Source organism: Felis catus, chromosome A2 (genome assembly GCF_018350175.1).
Source record: "Felis catus isolate Fca126 chromosome A2, F.catus_Fca126_mat1.0, whole genome shotgun sequence".
NCBI classification, from domain to species: domain Eukaryota; kingdom Metazoa; phylum Chordata; class Mammalia; order Carnivora; family Felidae; genus Felis; species Felis catus.
The window spans coordinates 160,511,087-160,528,493 of record NC_058369.1 but is presented as its reverse complement, the minus strand read 5'-3'; the positions used below and the strand labels follow the sequence as shown (position 1 = coordinate 160,528,493).

The 17,407-nt window shown below is 38.6% G+C and overlaps 1 protein-coding gene across 5 annotated transcripts in view; it reads right to left on the bottom strand.

Annotated features, from left to right (window-relative positions):
• Positions 1–17,407, bottom strand: part of CNTNAP2 (contactin associated protein 2) — a 1,965,211-nt gene that overhangs the window by 900,995 nt on the left and 1,046,809 nt on the right. For all 5 annotated transcript variants that reach the window (XM_045053282.1, XM_045053281.1, XM_023250688.2 and 2 more), the window contains one exon: positions 4,702–4,851. In XM_045053282.1, coding sequence (XP_044909217.1) covers positions 4,702–4,851 — 150 coding nt within the window. The remainder of the gene's footprint in view (positions 1–4,701; positions 4,852–17,407) is intronic.

The window sequence follows — 17,407 nt, the reverse complement described above, 5'->3', positions numbered from 1 at the left end:
ACATGGAGATCAGAGCAGCTATAAAATTAGTAAGAGAATCATGCAAACAATATAAGATGACAACTTTATAAAGGTCAGACACATGTTGCTGTGAAAGCAAAAACTCAATCCCACGAGGGTGCAGATTCGTCTTCTTTTTGGTTATGGCATATGGCCAACATCTAGCATAATACGTGGGTTATGTTAGGGGCTCTGTAATCTCTTTGGATATAAATGAATGAGCTTGGATCCCAGTTCTATGACAAAAATATAAATGAAACCATCAAAGTATGTTTGGAAGGAAAGTCGTTGAGAGCAGTCACCCCCTTCCAGAAAGATTGGCTCTGGAACTTTCTTACCTCTTCTCTCGTCAGCCCACAGCTCCTTTTCCTTTCAAATGTAGCAACAGGATAATATTAATAATAATAATAAAAAAATACCAACCTGAGAACATTTAGAAATTTACAAATCCTTCTATATCTCTTATGACCATGGGCTCTTGCCTGTGTCACAAAGCCTATTACCAGGTAAGCAGTCAATAAATACATTTCCTTTGACTATTAAAATTAATGAAGTGTTATCAAAAGTAATTCCAGTTGGGTGGTAGAGAAAAAAAATTAAAGCGACCAAAATAACTCCTGCTGAGGAAACATCCCAAATGAATAATCTGTTTCTTTTTCTGTTTATTCCCAAGAAAGAACAAGGCAAAAGAATTCTTGGTGTTTAAACATCTGATCACGAGTGTTACAGAGGAGAACTAAGACGTTCTCTGGGATTAGCAAGGCACAGGCATGGAGAGATAAAGCTCCACGCTGGTAGGAAACAGCAGTAAAGAATAGAAGCTACATGACCAGGGCTTTACTTCAAAGGAAACAAAGTGTGTACATGTTTAGGAGCCTGTAACTGAGTGATGAGGCCAGCCAGCCTTTATTTAAGGCTTTCACCTCGGAGGAAAACAATTTGTTTTTTCCCAAGGAGGAAGGAATGCTTTGATTAGTGCAGAAGTTGGTCAGAGCCTTTAGATGAGCACATGGTCTCAAGTCTCAAATCCTCCTTGGGAGGGGCTGTCCTTGAATGCGTTAAATAAAGACTCCAGATGGATTAGAAAGGGAGTCAGCATTTAGCATCTCCTGGAGACAGACCCTGGGTTTAACAGGTTATTCTATGGCCTTTTAATGGATGAATAAGTAAGATAAATTATTAACATGATCTTTCAACTAAGTGAAACCACAATCCCAAACCAGATATGTATGTTTCAAAGCTCATATTTTAGACCTTTCCACTACACTAACATTTAAGATGTTTTCATTATGATATTAACAACTAATTTAAAATTTTTCATCACAGACAATAGGAAGGTGTGTGTGTGTGTGTGTGTGTGTGTGTGTGTGTGTGTGTGTGTGTGTGAATTACAATCCAGAAGTAGCTATCATTCTAATCTGAAAGCCACATGCCAGAGGCGGTCATGAACTTTCTATCAGACAGGCTGCAGCCATTCCAGAGACGGCTACTTTAGGATTTCTCCTACCTATTCCTCTCATCAACTTACTAAATGCCAAACTGGGTTTTCTTTGGTGAAATTAGTGCTTTGTTAATCAGTATAAATGTTAGATAAACGTTAGGAAAGATATCTCAGTGGTGAAATTAGAGATGTTAAGTTTATGAAGCTTGACAAACCATCTCTCGCAGACACCTACAGCCTGTTCGAAGATGGCATAAGACAAGGGCACCTGTGACCTGAAGCCTTGGGGATGGTTCTGGAGTCTGGATTGCTTAACGATCCTGTGCCAGCCATCAACTTAGGAGCCTTTCTATGGCTTGCCACTGGCTGGGTGTAGCTGAATCCCGCTTCTAGAATACTGCTGAAGTTGCCCAGAGAGAACATTTTTTTTCAAGGTATAGCAAGTCAGAGAGCTAGGACTTCACTGAACTCACAGAAGAGTTGGCATTAACTGCATTCGTTGTTCCAGCTTGCTAATAAAAATGCTCATTCGAATACATGTCTGTATGGGCACCAAACTGTGTCCTGTGACTTCCTGTTACTGTTCTATGGTGGCTAAGCTATACAAGAGTAACGAATTCTCACTTATCTCACTTTCCAGTGACTGATGTTGTCTTTCAGAAGAATTTGAAAGATGTGCATGCGAATTGGCTAAGGTTGATCTCTAATTCTGTTCCTCAAGATCATGTGTGGAAATGAGAAAAAAGTTGAAGCTTAGAATTCTTTTTTTTTCCCCCCAGCATTCTGCATTGAGTTCTAGGAGAGGGGGCCGAGAATTCAGAAATGTAACAAGTTCCTCTGGTGCTTCTCATATACTTCAAGGATTGAGCTAATGAAGATATAACCAAAGATGTGTCATGATCATTTGCTAATAGCATTTCCCATTGTCAGACCAAAGGCCCAAGAGGGAGGAAATATGCTCCTGACCACTGGGGTTGAAAACCAAAATCTGTAAAGCAATAGGAAACAGCACACTATAAAGCCCTCATAGCTCATAAACGTTGTACCTTAAAATTGTTGGTTGCAGCTCTTAAGCTTCCCATCTAGATGGAAAGAGATCAAAACTCTGCTCTGACCTTAGGCTTTCGGCATGCTCATCTATGGCCAAAGATATTCCACTGTCATTTGGATGGGTAGGGATTATCAATAGCTTTCCAACTGACTACTGTGATCCATTTTCTATGTCAGCAATGGAAACTGTTGGCCAAAAGCCCATCAAATTAAATATGTTTTTGCAGGAAAACCAGTTAGGGTGTTGGGGTGCTTTTTTGCACATCAGTAAGCCCTAGTTTATTCCCTCATAAAACATCATGTCTGACTTTCACCCATTCATCAAATGTTTATTGAGAGCCTTTTTGAAGACGTAGTTTGAACTTCCAGTGAACACAATGGAATATTCAAGAAAGAGAGCTCTAGCTCAGGTCTTTTGTCTCTGACTTGTCACCCTTCATTGTATCATGATGTATAGGGAGAAACACCCTGCTACAGGAGTCCGAGGTCTGGAGTTCCCTTGCTGACCATACACGCAGTGGCAGGTCAGTAGAGCTCTGTGGGCTTCTATTTTTTCTTTTCTTTTCTTATTTTTTAATGTTTACTTATTTTTGAGAGAGAGAGACAGAGTGTGAGTGAAGGTAGGGCAAAGAGAGAGGGAGACATAGAATCCAAAGCAGGCTCCAGGCTCTGAGCTGTCAGCACAGAGCCCGATGTGGGGCTCAAACTCACAAACCTGATCATGACCTGAGCCAAGTCGGATGCTTAGCTGACTGAGCCACCCAGGTGCCCCTTCTATTTCTTCTTTTAAACAACTGGAAGTAGAGTGGTTGCCTCGCTTATTTTTCTAAATTTACCAATTCATTCATATTTATTGGTCATCTAAATGCCAGGAATTTTTCTAAGGCCTTAGAGGATACAACAAGGAATAAGATATACAAGATAACTGCTCTCAAATAGGCTTATTCTAATAATAGAAAAATATATAAATATAGTGATATATAAGTATTTAAATAAATACATGTGATTATTAATAAATATATTTTCAGAGGCAGATATATGTATACCTATGTTTTTTAAAGTTTAACAAAGCCTCTTCTAAGAAAGCAATTTTTCAGATCTCATATTGAGTGATTTAGGATGAGGAGACAATAATGTAGTGAAAGATATATTGATTTAAACAAAACACCTAACATTTTAATAAAAAGATGTCCCCACATTTCATTAATGATTAAAAAAATCTGTCAGAATACATTTTTCAAATTAAAAAAATATTCCCAGGCCCATGCTACACTTTTTCACATATATTAGGATTGACTGTTTTAAGAGAACCTTCTTTTTTACTAATTTTTTCATCGCTTAAGAGCCAAGGTATGTGTAATAAGATGGCTTTCCTATAAGTCAACCTGCGGTCAGCAGCCTCTAAGATGTTCTCATTACACGTCTCCTCACGTAACCCCCTACCTTTAAGGGTAGGCCGGATCGAATGATTCGCTTCTAACAAACTGTGCATAACAGAAGTGATGGCATGTCACTTCCAAGACTAGCTTAGAAAAAAACTTCAGCTTCCATCTTGGAAACTTTCTCTCTTTTTTACTGGCTTTCCCCTCCTCTCTTGGCTTGAGGAAGACCAGCCCCCCAAAATCAGAGACATGTGCAGAAGAACCAAGGTGCCCCAGACAACAACCAGCACCAACTGTCACCCTAGTGAGTGTACCTTCCTGGAAACACTCTCGAACCCAGTCAGGGCTTGAAATGATGCAGTCACAGACAGGTGCTTGGGTATAATAACCTCATGAGGGACTTTGAGTCAAAATCAGCCTGCTAAGCTATTCCTGAATTCATGATCTAGAGTAATTGTGAGACAATGTTGTTTTAAGGCACTAAGTTTTGGAGTAAGTAATTACACGGTAATAGGTGACTAATACATAACCCAAGGACCTGATTCTTGAAGACAGTATTATGAGAATGAATGGACTCAGAATCTCATGCTTTACAGTTTGAATATTTGAATTAAACTAGGAGAATATGGTGACATCATGACATCATATGAATACCTTTATCATGAAGAAGCATAAATTTGCCACTCGCATTTCAGGTCATAGAATAAGAGTTTGGTCTTCTTCCTGAGATCTGCTGAGTCTACTGAATCAACTATAAATACTTCATAATCGAACTTCATTGAAACTCTAACAGCGTATTCATTAACCAATAAAAAATGGCGGTCTTACCTCCAAAAAAGTACTTCTCGCCGGTTTTAACTTGAAGAGGACTGTTAGTTCGAACTGCTGAGGCCTCATCTCCATCAATGGTGAGAACAGCAAAATTTTCCTTGGCTAGGAAACGAACCTCATGCCACTGTCCATCATTCAACCCAGAACCTATTAAGAAAAACAGTAAATTTATTTTCTAAAGATTGTACAGTTTAAAAGAACCTTCAATATCAACAAGGTCAGATTTTACCATTTTTACTGGTAAAAATTTATATATTTTCATCTAGAAAAATTCTGGGCTACTTGCAACTGATATCATGCTTCTTTAATATCATAAGGGATTTCATCCTCCATTGGAAAGATAAGGCAAAACAACCAATCAGTAGGAAAATAATTATTCATGTGCCATTGGTAGCTGGGAAAGCGAATGGGGTAAACAAAGCTGTTTGGGAGGTGATGTTGAACTATTAAAAAAATTTTTTTTCTTTTTACATTTATTTATGTTTGACAGAGACAGAGCACAAGTGGTGTAGGGGCAGAGGGAAGGAGACACAGAATCTGAAGCAGGCTCTGAGCTCTCAGCACAGAGCCCGACGCGGGGCTCAAACTCACAAACCATGAGATTATGACCTGAGTCGAAGTCAGACACTTAACTGAATGAGCCACCCAGGCGCCCCAGAACTATTTTAACTTACTTATTTTATGATTAGGTTTACCAGAAGCCACTCTCAGGTAAGAAAATGGGCTTATAACTTTTATCTAAGTCTCTTTCTGTTTTTAAGAACTTTTTTTGTACTATTATTTTCTCTCAATAACCACATCTGACAAGTAGATATGCATAGTTTATAGAAATGAAGGACTAAAAACATACGTGAATATGTGCTAAGTAACCACTAATAAACATGAGAAATAATACCAGGGTTGTCTGGTCATTTATAAATAAAGTTTCTTTATAATGAATTAGGTTACATTTAAACAACAACAACAAAAACCCAACAAAAATAAATTAACAGCTCCAACCCTAACAACCACGTTGCATTGTTGCTTCGTACAAGGATCTTGGGAAACAAACATTCTTCTAAGCTCTCCATTAGACAGACAATGACTTGAAGGTTTTGTTTAGTTTGTGTTCATGTTACAAAGAATAATTAGAAAATTAAGGCGTAGACAAAGGATATAAGCCACTGGACGTAAGCATCTGGAAAGAATTTATGAAAAACGCAGAGAGACAGAAAGAAGTCTAAGAGGGTCAGAGTGACTTTCTTTCAACCTGGCCTAGGCTATTACGGCAAAGGTAAGGGATTTTGGTCCAGTGTACTCCAGACAGAATACTTTAGCATCTACAGGAAGAAGTTATTGGAAGATACACTGCAGATTCACAAAAGGCAGAGAGGCCTAGCAGGTAGAAGCATCTAAGAATGAAGTCAACCAGGGCACAGATGACGGCTCCCAGCCTCTGATCAGAGGTTTACAAATCAGGTTAGGGGCCTTCGCTGGCCTGCTGCCATCTGTTTTTGTGGGGTCTGAGAGCTGAAAACAGTTCTCACAACTTTAAGGAGGTGAAAATGCATAAAAGGAATAATAATAAATTACATGGGAAAATGATACAAAATTGAAATTTTAGGGCCCACACACGGTTTTGTTGTAATACAGGCAGGCTCGTTTGTTTACATACGGTCTTGATCTACAAAGACAGAGCCAAGTAGCTGCTGCAGAGACTTGTTAGTCACTCACAAAGCCTAAACTATTTACTGCGTGGCCCTCTGCAGAAAAAGCATAAACTGGTGGTTGGCTTATGCTATTAAACCGAAATCCCATTTTAATGAAAAAAATTAAAGTCTGTTGGAGCTTCTAAGATGGTCACATGTATGTAACATTTATTGGTGTTATATTGATAAATATCATGACAAATACCCACACCGCAGGTATTTCTTTTTAGGATTAAAAACATTTTTTAAATGTTTATTTATTTATTTATTTTTGAGAGGGCGGGAGACAGAGCGCGAGCAGGGGAGGGGCAGAGAGAGAAGGACACACGGAATCCGAAGCAGACTTCAGGCTCCAAGCCGTCAGCACAGAGCCCAACCCGCAGCTCGAACTCCCGAACTGCGAGATCATGACCTGAGCCAAAGTCAGATGCTTAACCGACTGAGCCACCCGGGAGCCCTGTTAGGATTCTTAAATTTTAATTTAGTAATACATATTGAGCACATTTTATTTCAGTGGAGGAAAAGAGAAAATCTTGGCTTTAAAGTAATTAATACTGAATAACTTCCAAGTTATGAAATGCATAATATGCATATATTTTTTTTGTACTGTGAAATTACTATGTAAATGTAAAGTCTTATTCTAAAATTAAAACCAGCTAGCTGTCAGACAAGTGGTAGTGTTTACTGAAATATTTCCTTCTCCAGTAGGTACACTCGGGGTTCTCCCACAGAACAGATGAACACAACACTAACATTTTTCTTTAGAGTACAGAACTGAGCCTCATGCTGATTAACCGTAGAAGCGCATGGTTTTGATTCTGGCTTTTGTTTTTGCCTGTATAACGTGATGAGCTCTGCTCTGAAACGCAATTTTGGCGCACGGATCCCGAGGACATCAATGCTACAAAAATGTCCAGTCTCACAATTTAATTCTAAATAATCACACATTCAGAAAAAGTCACATAGGAAACACCATTAGCTGACAGATCTTCCTGTTCTAAACAGTAGGGCAGACTTGCCTTTCTAAAAATTCCTTTGAACATCTCTTCATCCTACAATTAATCTGCAAACGGACATCATCAGCTTAATTGTTCACAACAAAAGGTCTCTTATTTCAATCAGAGAAAAAAGGTTACTTTATTTTTTTCAAGAAACTTAAATACTAGAGGAATTAAAACTTAGATAAAAGCAGTCTGTTGATGGCAGCCACTGCTGCATTTCAGTCTACACTGTGATTTCTATTCATTTCAATTCCAATTATCATTTTGAATTTTTCATCTTCAAGAGGTACGCCTTAGCAATCTATGATAGGAATGGGTTCCCAGATACGAAGTTCAATCCTTCCATGGGAAAAAAGGATGATCCACTCACCCAAAAGAAAATATGCTGCTTTTTAAAAACTTTCTTCAGACACATGTTATAAAATATAATGGTGGGAAGTCTTTTTTTCTAGACCAGAGTCTAATTGCGTTATTTCTGTGTAGGGAAGTATTTAAAGATACAGCGTTCTAAGCTCTATAGGCTACTCACTTTGACAAGTACTTGCGTTTGATTTGTTTATAATTCGCACAAGATGTTTTAGAAATTAGTATTTAGAACTGCCTCAGGTAAATAGGCAAGAGAACTGAATGTAACACAGTGTAAGCATCCCATAGTTAATCAATGGCAGAACTTAGAACTGAAACTCCCATCTGGTTGCAGAGGCTCAACTCTTAACAAACAACAAACAGAAACAAACCAGACAACAACAAAACAGCTTATAAAACCTCTGTGCATCCACCATCAGAACTCTTATACTATGCGCGTGCGCGCACACACACACACACACACACACACACACACACTCACACACATATCCGAAGCAGACTCCGGTTTGCCACCACACCTGAGGATGTCCTTGTCCCATGCACCATTAGGATATTATATGATTGACACATCACCCAGTTTCCTTTGCCAACTTTCAAGCATGGGCAGCATCAGACTTTTGTGGCACCGCAATATCCTACATGTCTTTTAGTATTTTCCTGCATCCTGACAACTGTATTTAGAATCAAAATTTTATATTAAAAGTATGAGTTCAAATACACATTTTCTCTAAGGCATATTAGAATAAGCCCACGAGTGTTCATTTAAGTCATTTCCATACTTAGTGAAACTCTGAGCAAAGGGAACTTTGTGTTCACTCTTTTTACGTCATAAGCCCTAAAATTAAAATATGGGACCTCTCCTGCAAACTTTCTCCAATTTATTTTTTACCTTTATCATTTCCTGGACCATCTGTGACTTGGAGGGCTCAGTACTGAATGAGTTTTGCTTCAGAAAAAGCTATAAGGAACGGCGTCTTTAAGGTATTTTTTTTAAATAAACAATTTTGTTTAGCAAATTTTAATTCATATGAAATGGAACATTAATTAAACTTAAGAGCCTTTGGAATTCAATATACGAAATTCACTTAGACCACCACGGTCGATCAGCTCATTGTTGTAAGACAGGTACTTGCAATAAATATCAGTGCATTTATTCAGAGAAAAAAGTATCATCATCTCAAGCTTTATTATAAGTTTGTGAGTCATAAACAACAAAGACCAAATTAAAACACAGGATTAAAGCAGCCCTTTTATGTGCTGTTAAAGACATGCTATTCCTCCACTCTCTGTGCTAGAGCCAATGAATGAAGGAACATTCCAGGAAACGGAGAAACTCACCAGAGACCCATACTCCTGGAGGCAGGGGTCCTGGTGTCTGCACAGTGGCTCGGGACCAGACCAAAATGGAAAGGATGCTGGTCACTGATACTTAGAAAAGAGACCCCTGGCTCATATGGCTAACACCTCCTGAGACACAGCAAGACAGCAGAAGGACAGAAAGCAGCATGAGGATTAGGAAGATTAGGAGGACTGATCCCGGAGCCAAGCTGCCTGCATTTCTCTGGCCCTTTGCCAGCCTGGGCACTTTACGCAACCACCCTGTGCCTCGGGCTTCTCTTCTCTAAAATGAAAATAACACTATCCACTTCACAGATTTGTTTTGAGGAGGAGATTAATTAGCATTTCTATAGCATTAAAACAATGCTTGGCACCTAGGAAGCAGTATATTTATATCCATATCATTATACCAAAAATTTTTTGGGGGGGGCACCCGGGTGGCCAGTCGGGTTAAGCGTCTAACTTCAGCTCAGGTCATGATCTCACGGTCTGTGAGTTTGAGCCCCGCACTAGGCTCTGTGCTGACAGGTCAGGGCCTGGAGCCTGCTTCGGATTCTGTGTCTCCCCCTCTCTCTGCCCCCTCCCCTGCTCACACACTCTCTCTCTCTCTCTCTCTCAAAAATAAACAAACATTAAAAAAAAAGGTTTTTTTGTTAAATTTTTAAGTTTTGATTAGTCTCATTTTATACAGAATGAAGCTAAGACTTAAATTTATTATTTTGGGGGGAGTTATGACCTCACAATTACAAATATTGGTGTAGTTATTAAGTAAACCCTCTAGGCAAGATGAACAGAATAAGTCTTAATGTGGAAATCATAGATATACACATACAAGACCACTAAAAAGTAGTGTGTCCTAGCATTATGCTAATGGGCACTTGGAGCTTAGAAAAATATGTCAGTGACAACATTAGATGTACAGAAATTCCTGGGTACAAATAACTTAGAGGTGATGGTGATTTGTTCTGCAAAAAGGTATTCGATGACTCGCAAAGTTAGGACACAGACACTGATACCAAAGCTGCATATGAAGAAATCAGAACAAAATTATATCCACAAACTGAGAGTGGAAAATAAGCTTCCTACATTATTTATGTATGTAATTTTAAGAACACATAATAATTACATAAATATTACACACACATTCACTTACAGTACTAAGAGCTTTTTCACGCAAGTTAGTTAAAAGGCTCTCTTAATCATCTTGTTGAAAAAATGGGGGACCGCCCTCTATTTGGGTCATATTCTATTCAGGCACACATGGACCAAGCCCTGTAAGAGGCTGAGAGAGGATGAGAGCCCAGGAGTGTCTGACTCAAGGACCCACCCGCAGAGGGCCAGAAGCACATGATACAGCAGTCATTCGGAAGTCAGACCATCTGGGCACAAATCTCATTTCCACCCACCTACTGTAGTCAGACCTTGTGCCTCAATCCCCTTACCTATTAAAGAGGACTAACACAAGTGTGTACCTCATAGGGTTGTCCTGAGGATCCTGTGAATCCATTATCACGTAGGACAGTGCCTGATACATAGTTAGCACGGGGTACATAACTACTCTTTCTTACTCAGCCAGCCCAGCTCTCCAACTATCAACTTGGGTTGTTAATTCTCTAAGTGTTCATTACCATGAAAGGATTAAAATTTGGTTTTCTTTATGAACAAATCTCCTCCTCCCCCCCCAAATAAAATCCAATCATGCAGTATCAGTGGTGAGGAATTTGGGAATTTGGGAAAGTTGCTGATTGTATCTCTTATTAATATCAGAGTCAACAACTTTCAAGCTAATTTAAGCCAATTTTGAGCTATATAATAAATCAGTCTTATTCTTTCATAATTACAGGTCTTCTTTCTCCTCCCCAAATTATGTATGTGTTTTAACTAGATTATTCAATAGATATGGTTCTGAATGTCTGTGACATACTCCTCAAAATTAAATGGAATTCCAAGCAAGGACTTCCCATGGAGACTAACTTTGAGAAAACCGATAAAAAATGGAGTACATATTTTCCAAAGTTTTTGTGTTTTAAAAATATACCTTACTGCAACATTTTTTATGTAACTTTACACTTAATGACTATTTGATAGTATTTTATAAGAGCTATCTCCAGTTATTAATTCATAGCAATAAAAACTTTTCAACTACATATTCTAAAAGAAAATGGATCTTTTTACCAAGAGTTGTTTTTTTTTAATTATTTTAATGTTGATTTTTGACAGAGAAAAGGAAAGAGAGTGCGAGCAAGGGAGGGACAGAGAAAGAGGGAGACACAGAGTCTGAAGCAGGCTCCAGGCTCTGAGCTGTCAGCACAGAGCCGGACGCGGGGCTTGATCCCATGAATTGTGAGATCATGACCTGAGCCAAAGTTGGACGCTTAACCGACTGAGCCACCCAGGTGCCCCTATAAAGAGAGTTTTTAACCTAAAACTAACATCTTTGAAACCCCATTCCAGTTTCTGGTCTTAATTTTTTTTTTTCCATAAGATAACTAAATTGCTGTATAATATTTTCTCTAACATTTCCCTAACTTATAATTGTTGGAAACACTTGTTTTGGAAGTAAATGCAGAATGTTAATGAAGCACATTCTATCTAGGCTGTCTTTCTAATGGTACTATTTTTAAAGTAAGGCTCTTGAGGTGGTTGTGCTGATTGAACAAGAAGAAACAGATGTTCCTCTTATTAGAGACAAGAAGAAAAGACGAGTTTAATGAATATTGAAAAAAAGAAAGCATTTAAAATATAGTAGCAATCCACCACGCAACATCTGTTTGAAAGGGCTTCAAATAAAATTACAGCGACTAGAATTTGAAGGCTTTTGCTCAATATTCAATATTCTGGGAAAAATCTCCTAGGATATGAATCCATCTTTAGGCCGGTGTAATGTTCCAATGTGCTACTGATAGATCCCGTAAGTTCTCAGTTACCTATTTATGCAATAAAAAGAAAAAAAAAAAAGAAGAAGGTGGTATTTCTATATAAATGTACCATGCACTCCTTCTTATATTATCTGTAAATTCCGTATCATAAGGAACTTGACACCATTTAGTCTTGCTCGTTGGCATGTGCCATATTCCAAACCACATTATAAATAGGATCACTTGCGGTCAGATAGAACACGTAATAAGGTGCTCGGGCAGGCCAAAAATTCCTTCATCTTCGTAAGCTGAAGGAACTGCCAAAGGCTTTCTTCTACAGGTATGGACTTAAAGGCCACTTTGAAACAGGTCTTCGTCTTGAAAGAGCCACTTGATGGAATCTTTAAGGTAGATAAATAAGTACGTAGAGGAGAGCACATTGCATGACATTTTTTATCGCTGGGTTGCTAGTTATCAGAGAAATTAAAACCGCAATGACATATAATTTTCTACCCACTTCAGGGGCTAAAAACTAAAAGAACTAGCTCGCTAAGATCAGGATCAATTTGAACCGTTATACATTGTTAGCGGGATATAAAGTTGCACAACCCTTCGAACAATTCTTTGGCAGCTCCGCGGCGTTTTGTTTTTTAACCAAGTTAAACGCACGTTAATCCTATCACCCAACAATTCCCCTCCTAAATAGTTACTCACCCTAATCAAAATATATGTTGCAAAAATACTCGCACAGAAATGTTTTGGCAGCTTTATCAGAGGCCTATGCTGAAAATAATTGTATAACCACACAGTGCATATTCAAACAAAGAAATGCTAAGTAATAAAAAAGAATCAACTGGTGGTACATTTTTTTGCCTGAAAGAATGTAGATGAAAAAAAAAAGGGGTTCGTGAAGTGTCATTTTTTGCAAGTTTACGTATTTATTTTGAGAGCGAGTGAGCGAGCGAGTGCACGAGTGAGCGAGTGAGCAGGGGAGGGGCAGAGAGAGAGGGAGAGAGAGAACCCCAAGCAGCCTCCATACTGTCAGCACAGAGCTCGACATGGGGCTCCATCTCACAAACACGAGATCGTGACCTGAGCTGAAGTCGGACGCTTCACTGACTGAGCCACCCAGGTGCCCCAACGCTGAATGAATCCTTAAGTATTACATTTCAGAACAGTAAAACTAACCTATGGTGATAGAAATCAAGACAGCAGATGCCTACGAGAGAGGGGAGCAGGTGGGAATGGACGGTAGGTTCAGAAAGAAACTCTCTGACGTAACGAACACATTCCATATCTCAACTGGAGGTTGGGCACCTATGTATAAATATCAGAATCCACTGAACTGTACATCTAAGATCTGTGCATTTTACACACAGTTGATCCTCATTCACGGATTCAGTATTTGTGAAGCACCTACTTGTTAATATTTACCGCTAACCCCAAGTCAATACGTGTGGTATTTTGGTCATTCACGGACTGGCGCATGCACAGATGGAGGGGAAAATGGAACCATCCAGTCCAAGTTCCCAGCTGAAACCCAAAAAGGCAGCGTTCTGCCTCCTTGGTTCAGCTGTCATCCTGCGACCAACTGTTCTTTCTACTGCATATTTAATAACACATTTCCTGCAGTTTGGGGTTTTCAGTTGTGTGTTGCTATTTAAAATGGTCCCTGATGGGTGAAGCACATGAGGAGGATTAAAAAGGACACTTACCACGATGAGGACTGAGTAATGTATAGAAGTATTGAATCACTATATTACACACACACACACCCCAATAAATAAATAAATAGCCCCCGAATATAGTGAAGTGCTGTTTAGCATTCCTAACTGCAAGAAAAGTATGCATGTTAGAGAAGTTTCTTTCAGGTACAGGTTAAAATGCTGTTGGTTGTGAGTTCAATGTTAATGAATCAATTATATGCATTAAACAAGAGAAGTTTAAAAAGAAACACACAAAAGCAAGGTTAGGCACTGATTAGTTGATGCAAATGTTGTGACCAGAGGCTTGCAGGAATCTAACCCCGTATTTCTTGGAGGAGCAATAATTCAGTATTCACTAATCCAGTGTTGGCTGTGACTAGAGAGAATGTAACTACCATGAATAATAAAGAAAACAACTGTATGTAATTTCTCCTTCAAAAATATTTACACATTTTTAAAAAGAATTGAAGTAATGGTGATACTCATTTTTAAGATCAAATGAATTTCATTTGAGGCCTGTTTTTTGCTTTGTTTTCTGAATTATCAAACGAGAAACCTAATGTATCACATGCCATTATTCGCTCTTAAACAAGAAAAACCCAACTGGACTATATTACTATGTTGAACTTTTAGAGGCCAATACTTTAGAATGTTAAAAAAATTAAGTAACTCCAACACTACATTTTCATGTAAAAATCTCTAATAACTGTCTTAACCATTATTGATTCCCAGCCAAAAGCCAAATATCATTATACTTCAAAATATCTTATTCAAAGCTTTATGATTATTCTTTGGTCACTTTTCTCTTGAGATAATCTTCCAAAGAAAGTAACTTTATTAGGACTATGGCTATGCAAACACTCAATTTCAATAAATATTATCAATCCAGGACTCTGTACTAATTCTGACAGATCTATTCATTCATTCATCCCTTCATTCATTCATTCCAGTATTTGATCCTGCCTTGAATACAAAATGTAACACAAGTTGCATTGAGTAAGAAGTTACTGCTAATTTCAAAGAGGGTTCCAAATCATAAGACTTCTGGTTAAAGTACACATAGAGAGAAGGCCAAAGGTACATGTCATAGAGCAGTGAAGAGTCTCTGTGTCATTCACGCATGGATTCAAATGTAAGCCACACTCCCCAATTCATCTATAAATATATACAGTACTTACTATTTCCCAAGCACTATGTTAGCATTAAGATATAGAAATAAGTCAGTCAGAAATGGTCTCTGCTGTAGAAAACTCTAGCTATTTTATTTTGAGGAAATTACTAAGCCTCTCTGCAACTTGGTTTCCTTATTTTTAGAGGAAGATGTAATACTGTGTCAGAGAGTTGCTCTAAATGACTCATGAGCTATAGGGTGTGTGAGTCACCTGATACTATCAATAGCTAGTAGCAGCTTTTATTTTATCACTATTATTTTTGTTATACGTGTACAAAGACAAATGCGTGTATGTATATAAAGAGAAGGTAATTTCAAGGTTTTACAAAAGGCATGTATCACATTTTGTAGGTTGTACATATATCTGCGTATGGTAGATAAAGCCATTATTGAGAAGTGGTGTTTTATATGAGTTTGGGGTCATAAGGAAAAGGTTTTTATAAATGTTTTCCATCTATAAAACAAGATGTACTAAAGAAACAGGAACTCAGAAAAGTATACTGGAGGGAAAAAAGATGCAGATCACCAAGAGACATCACATTTAACATGGGGCGTATCTTATTCTAGCTTTGACCATAAATAACGGCGAATAATGCAGATTACTTTGATGCTACAACGGAAGAAGGGTGAAAAGTATAATAGGACAAGATGATGACAGTCATCATCTCCTAAATTCTCCGATTTCTCTTAATGGGGAAACTCGGCAGTCTTGTCTCTTTAGCCTAACTTTCCTGAATTTAAGGAGAATAACATGGAGATTCACCTCCACCAGCTTAAGCTCTCCTAGAGCTCTACTCCAAAGAGTCATGTTCACTCGTTCACTCATTTGTGGATCTCCTACCATGTGACTGGCATTGTTCGAGACACCACGATGTACCAGTGAAGAAGACAGACAAGGTCCTGCCCTTATCGATCCTCTATTCTTGTGTGCACAGGCAGACCATAGGCAGTAACTAACAGAGCTAAATGCAGTTTCAGGTATGATAAAGGCTATAACGGAAATAAAACGGACGCCGTGATGGAGAGATTTGTGGGACTAGATAAGACTGTTTGATAAGAAGAGAATCCTCTGAGAAGGGGACAGCAAATTTGGAACCTGAAGGTGAAGAGGCCAGTCATGTGATGATTTGAGGCAAAAGCCACGAGGGAAAACATGCCTGGTGTGTTAAGAGACCCAGACCCTAAAGTGACTACAGGGGTGAGGGTACAGTGGTTAGGGCAGAATGGAAGAAATGAGAGGAAACAGATTGCGAGTTCTAATTAGAACATGAAATATTAAGTGTGACAGAAAACCTTTGCTATGTTTTATGTGGAAAGTGCCATGATGATGTTTCCATTTAAAGGGTATACTCTAGCTACTGTAAGGTGAATGCATTTAGGGAGGCAAGAGTGACCTCTTAGAAGGCCTGAGATGCGGACAGAAGTTAGCATTAGAGAAAAGTGGTCAGATTTGTCATATAGTTTGGGGATACCATTGATGGGTCTTACTTGTTAATTGGTTATCAAAAGTTTGAGACAGATGAAGGTTTGTGACTTCAACAATGGAGTGGAAGTGAATGTAATTTAAATAATGGGATTCTGGGGAGGGGAGATGTTCCATTAGACATGTAAGGACACATCCATTTGACATGGAAGTAGAGATGTCAGGCAAGTACTTGCATATTAGGGTCTGGAGCTCAAGAAAGAAGCAAGGTCTGGAATTAGAATTTGATGTCGGAAGCTTAAGTCATGAGCCTAGATAAGACTATGTAGAGAGAACATGGAGATAAAGAAGAGGGTTTAGTCTGGGTCTTGGAGGGCTCTGAACTCAGGAGTTGCAAAGAGGGTGAGAGGCCAGTAAACAAGACTGAGAAAGAGTAGCCAGTAAAATTGGAAAGAAACCAGGAGAATGTGGTATGAAGGGAGAGAGATTGTTTCAAGAAGGAGGAAAATGTCAAGGAAGGAATGAATGCTTCAAGAAGTGTTTCTAAGCTGTCGAGTAAAACAATGACACAAAGTGGACACTAGATTTGGGAATAACAGAGTTCAATAGTAACGGGAATGGGGTGAGGCTGACATGGCAGGGGAGGGGGGCAACGAGGGACAGTATAGGGTCCCTGAATAGTTTTGCTATATAGGAGGAGATTTCTGAATAGTGGTCTGTGTTGAAAGTCTGAAGAACATTATAAATCCTGTCCTAGGAAAAATCCTTATTCATATACCAAAAATTTGCTTATAATTTCAGGGGTTTAGTTTCTATCTCAGGTTAAGAACCTGATTTGTATAATCCACCATCATTTACTTGCATCACTGACTTTATTGGGCAATGAAATACTATCAATTCATTTATGCTTTTCAGATTCAATACTTTTCTTACATTCTAGTGTTTCCATTTAATGACTTACTGGTTATATTTTTTGTTCCTTAAATTATAATTAAAAATTATTTTTTAATGTTTATTTCTGAGAGAGAGAGACAGAGTGAGAGCAGGAGAGGGGCAGAGAGAGAGGGAGACACAGAATGTGAAACAGGCTCCAGGCTCTGAACTGTCTGCACAGAGCCCAACGCGGGCTCGAACCCACAAACCGTGAGATCA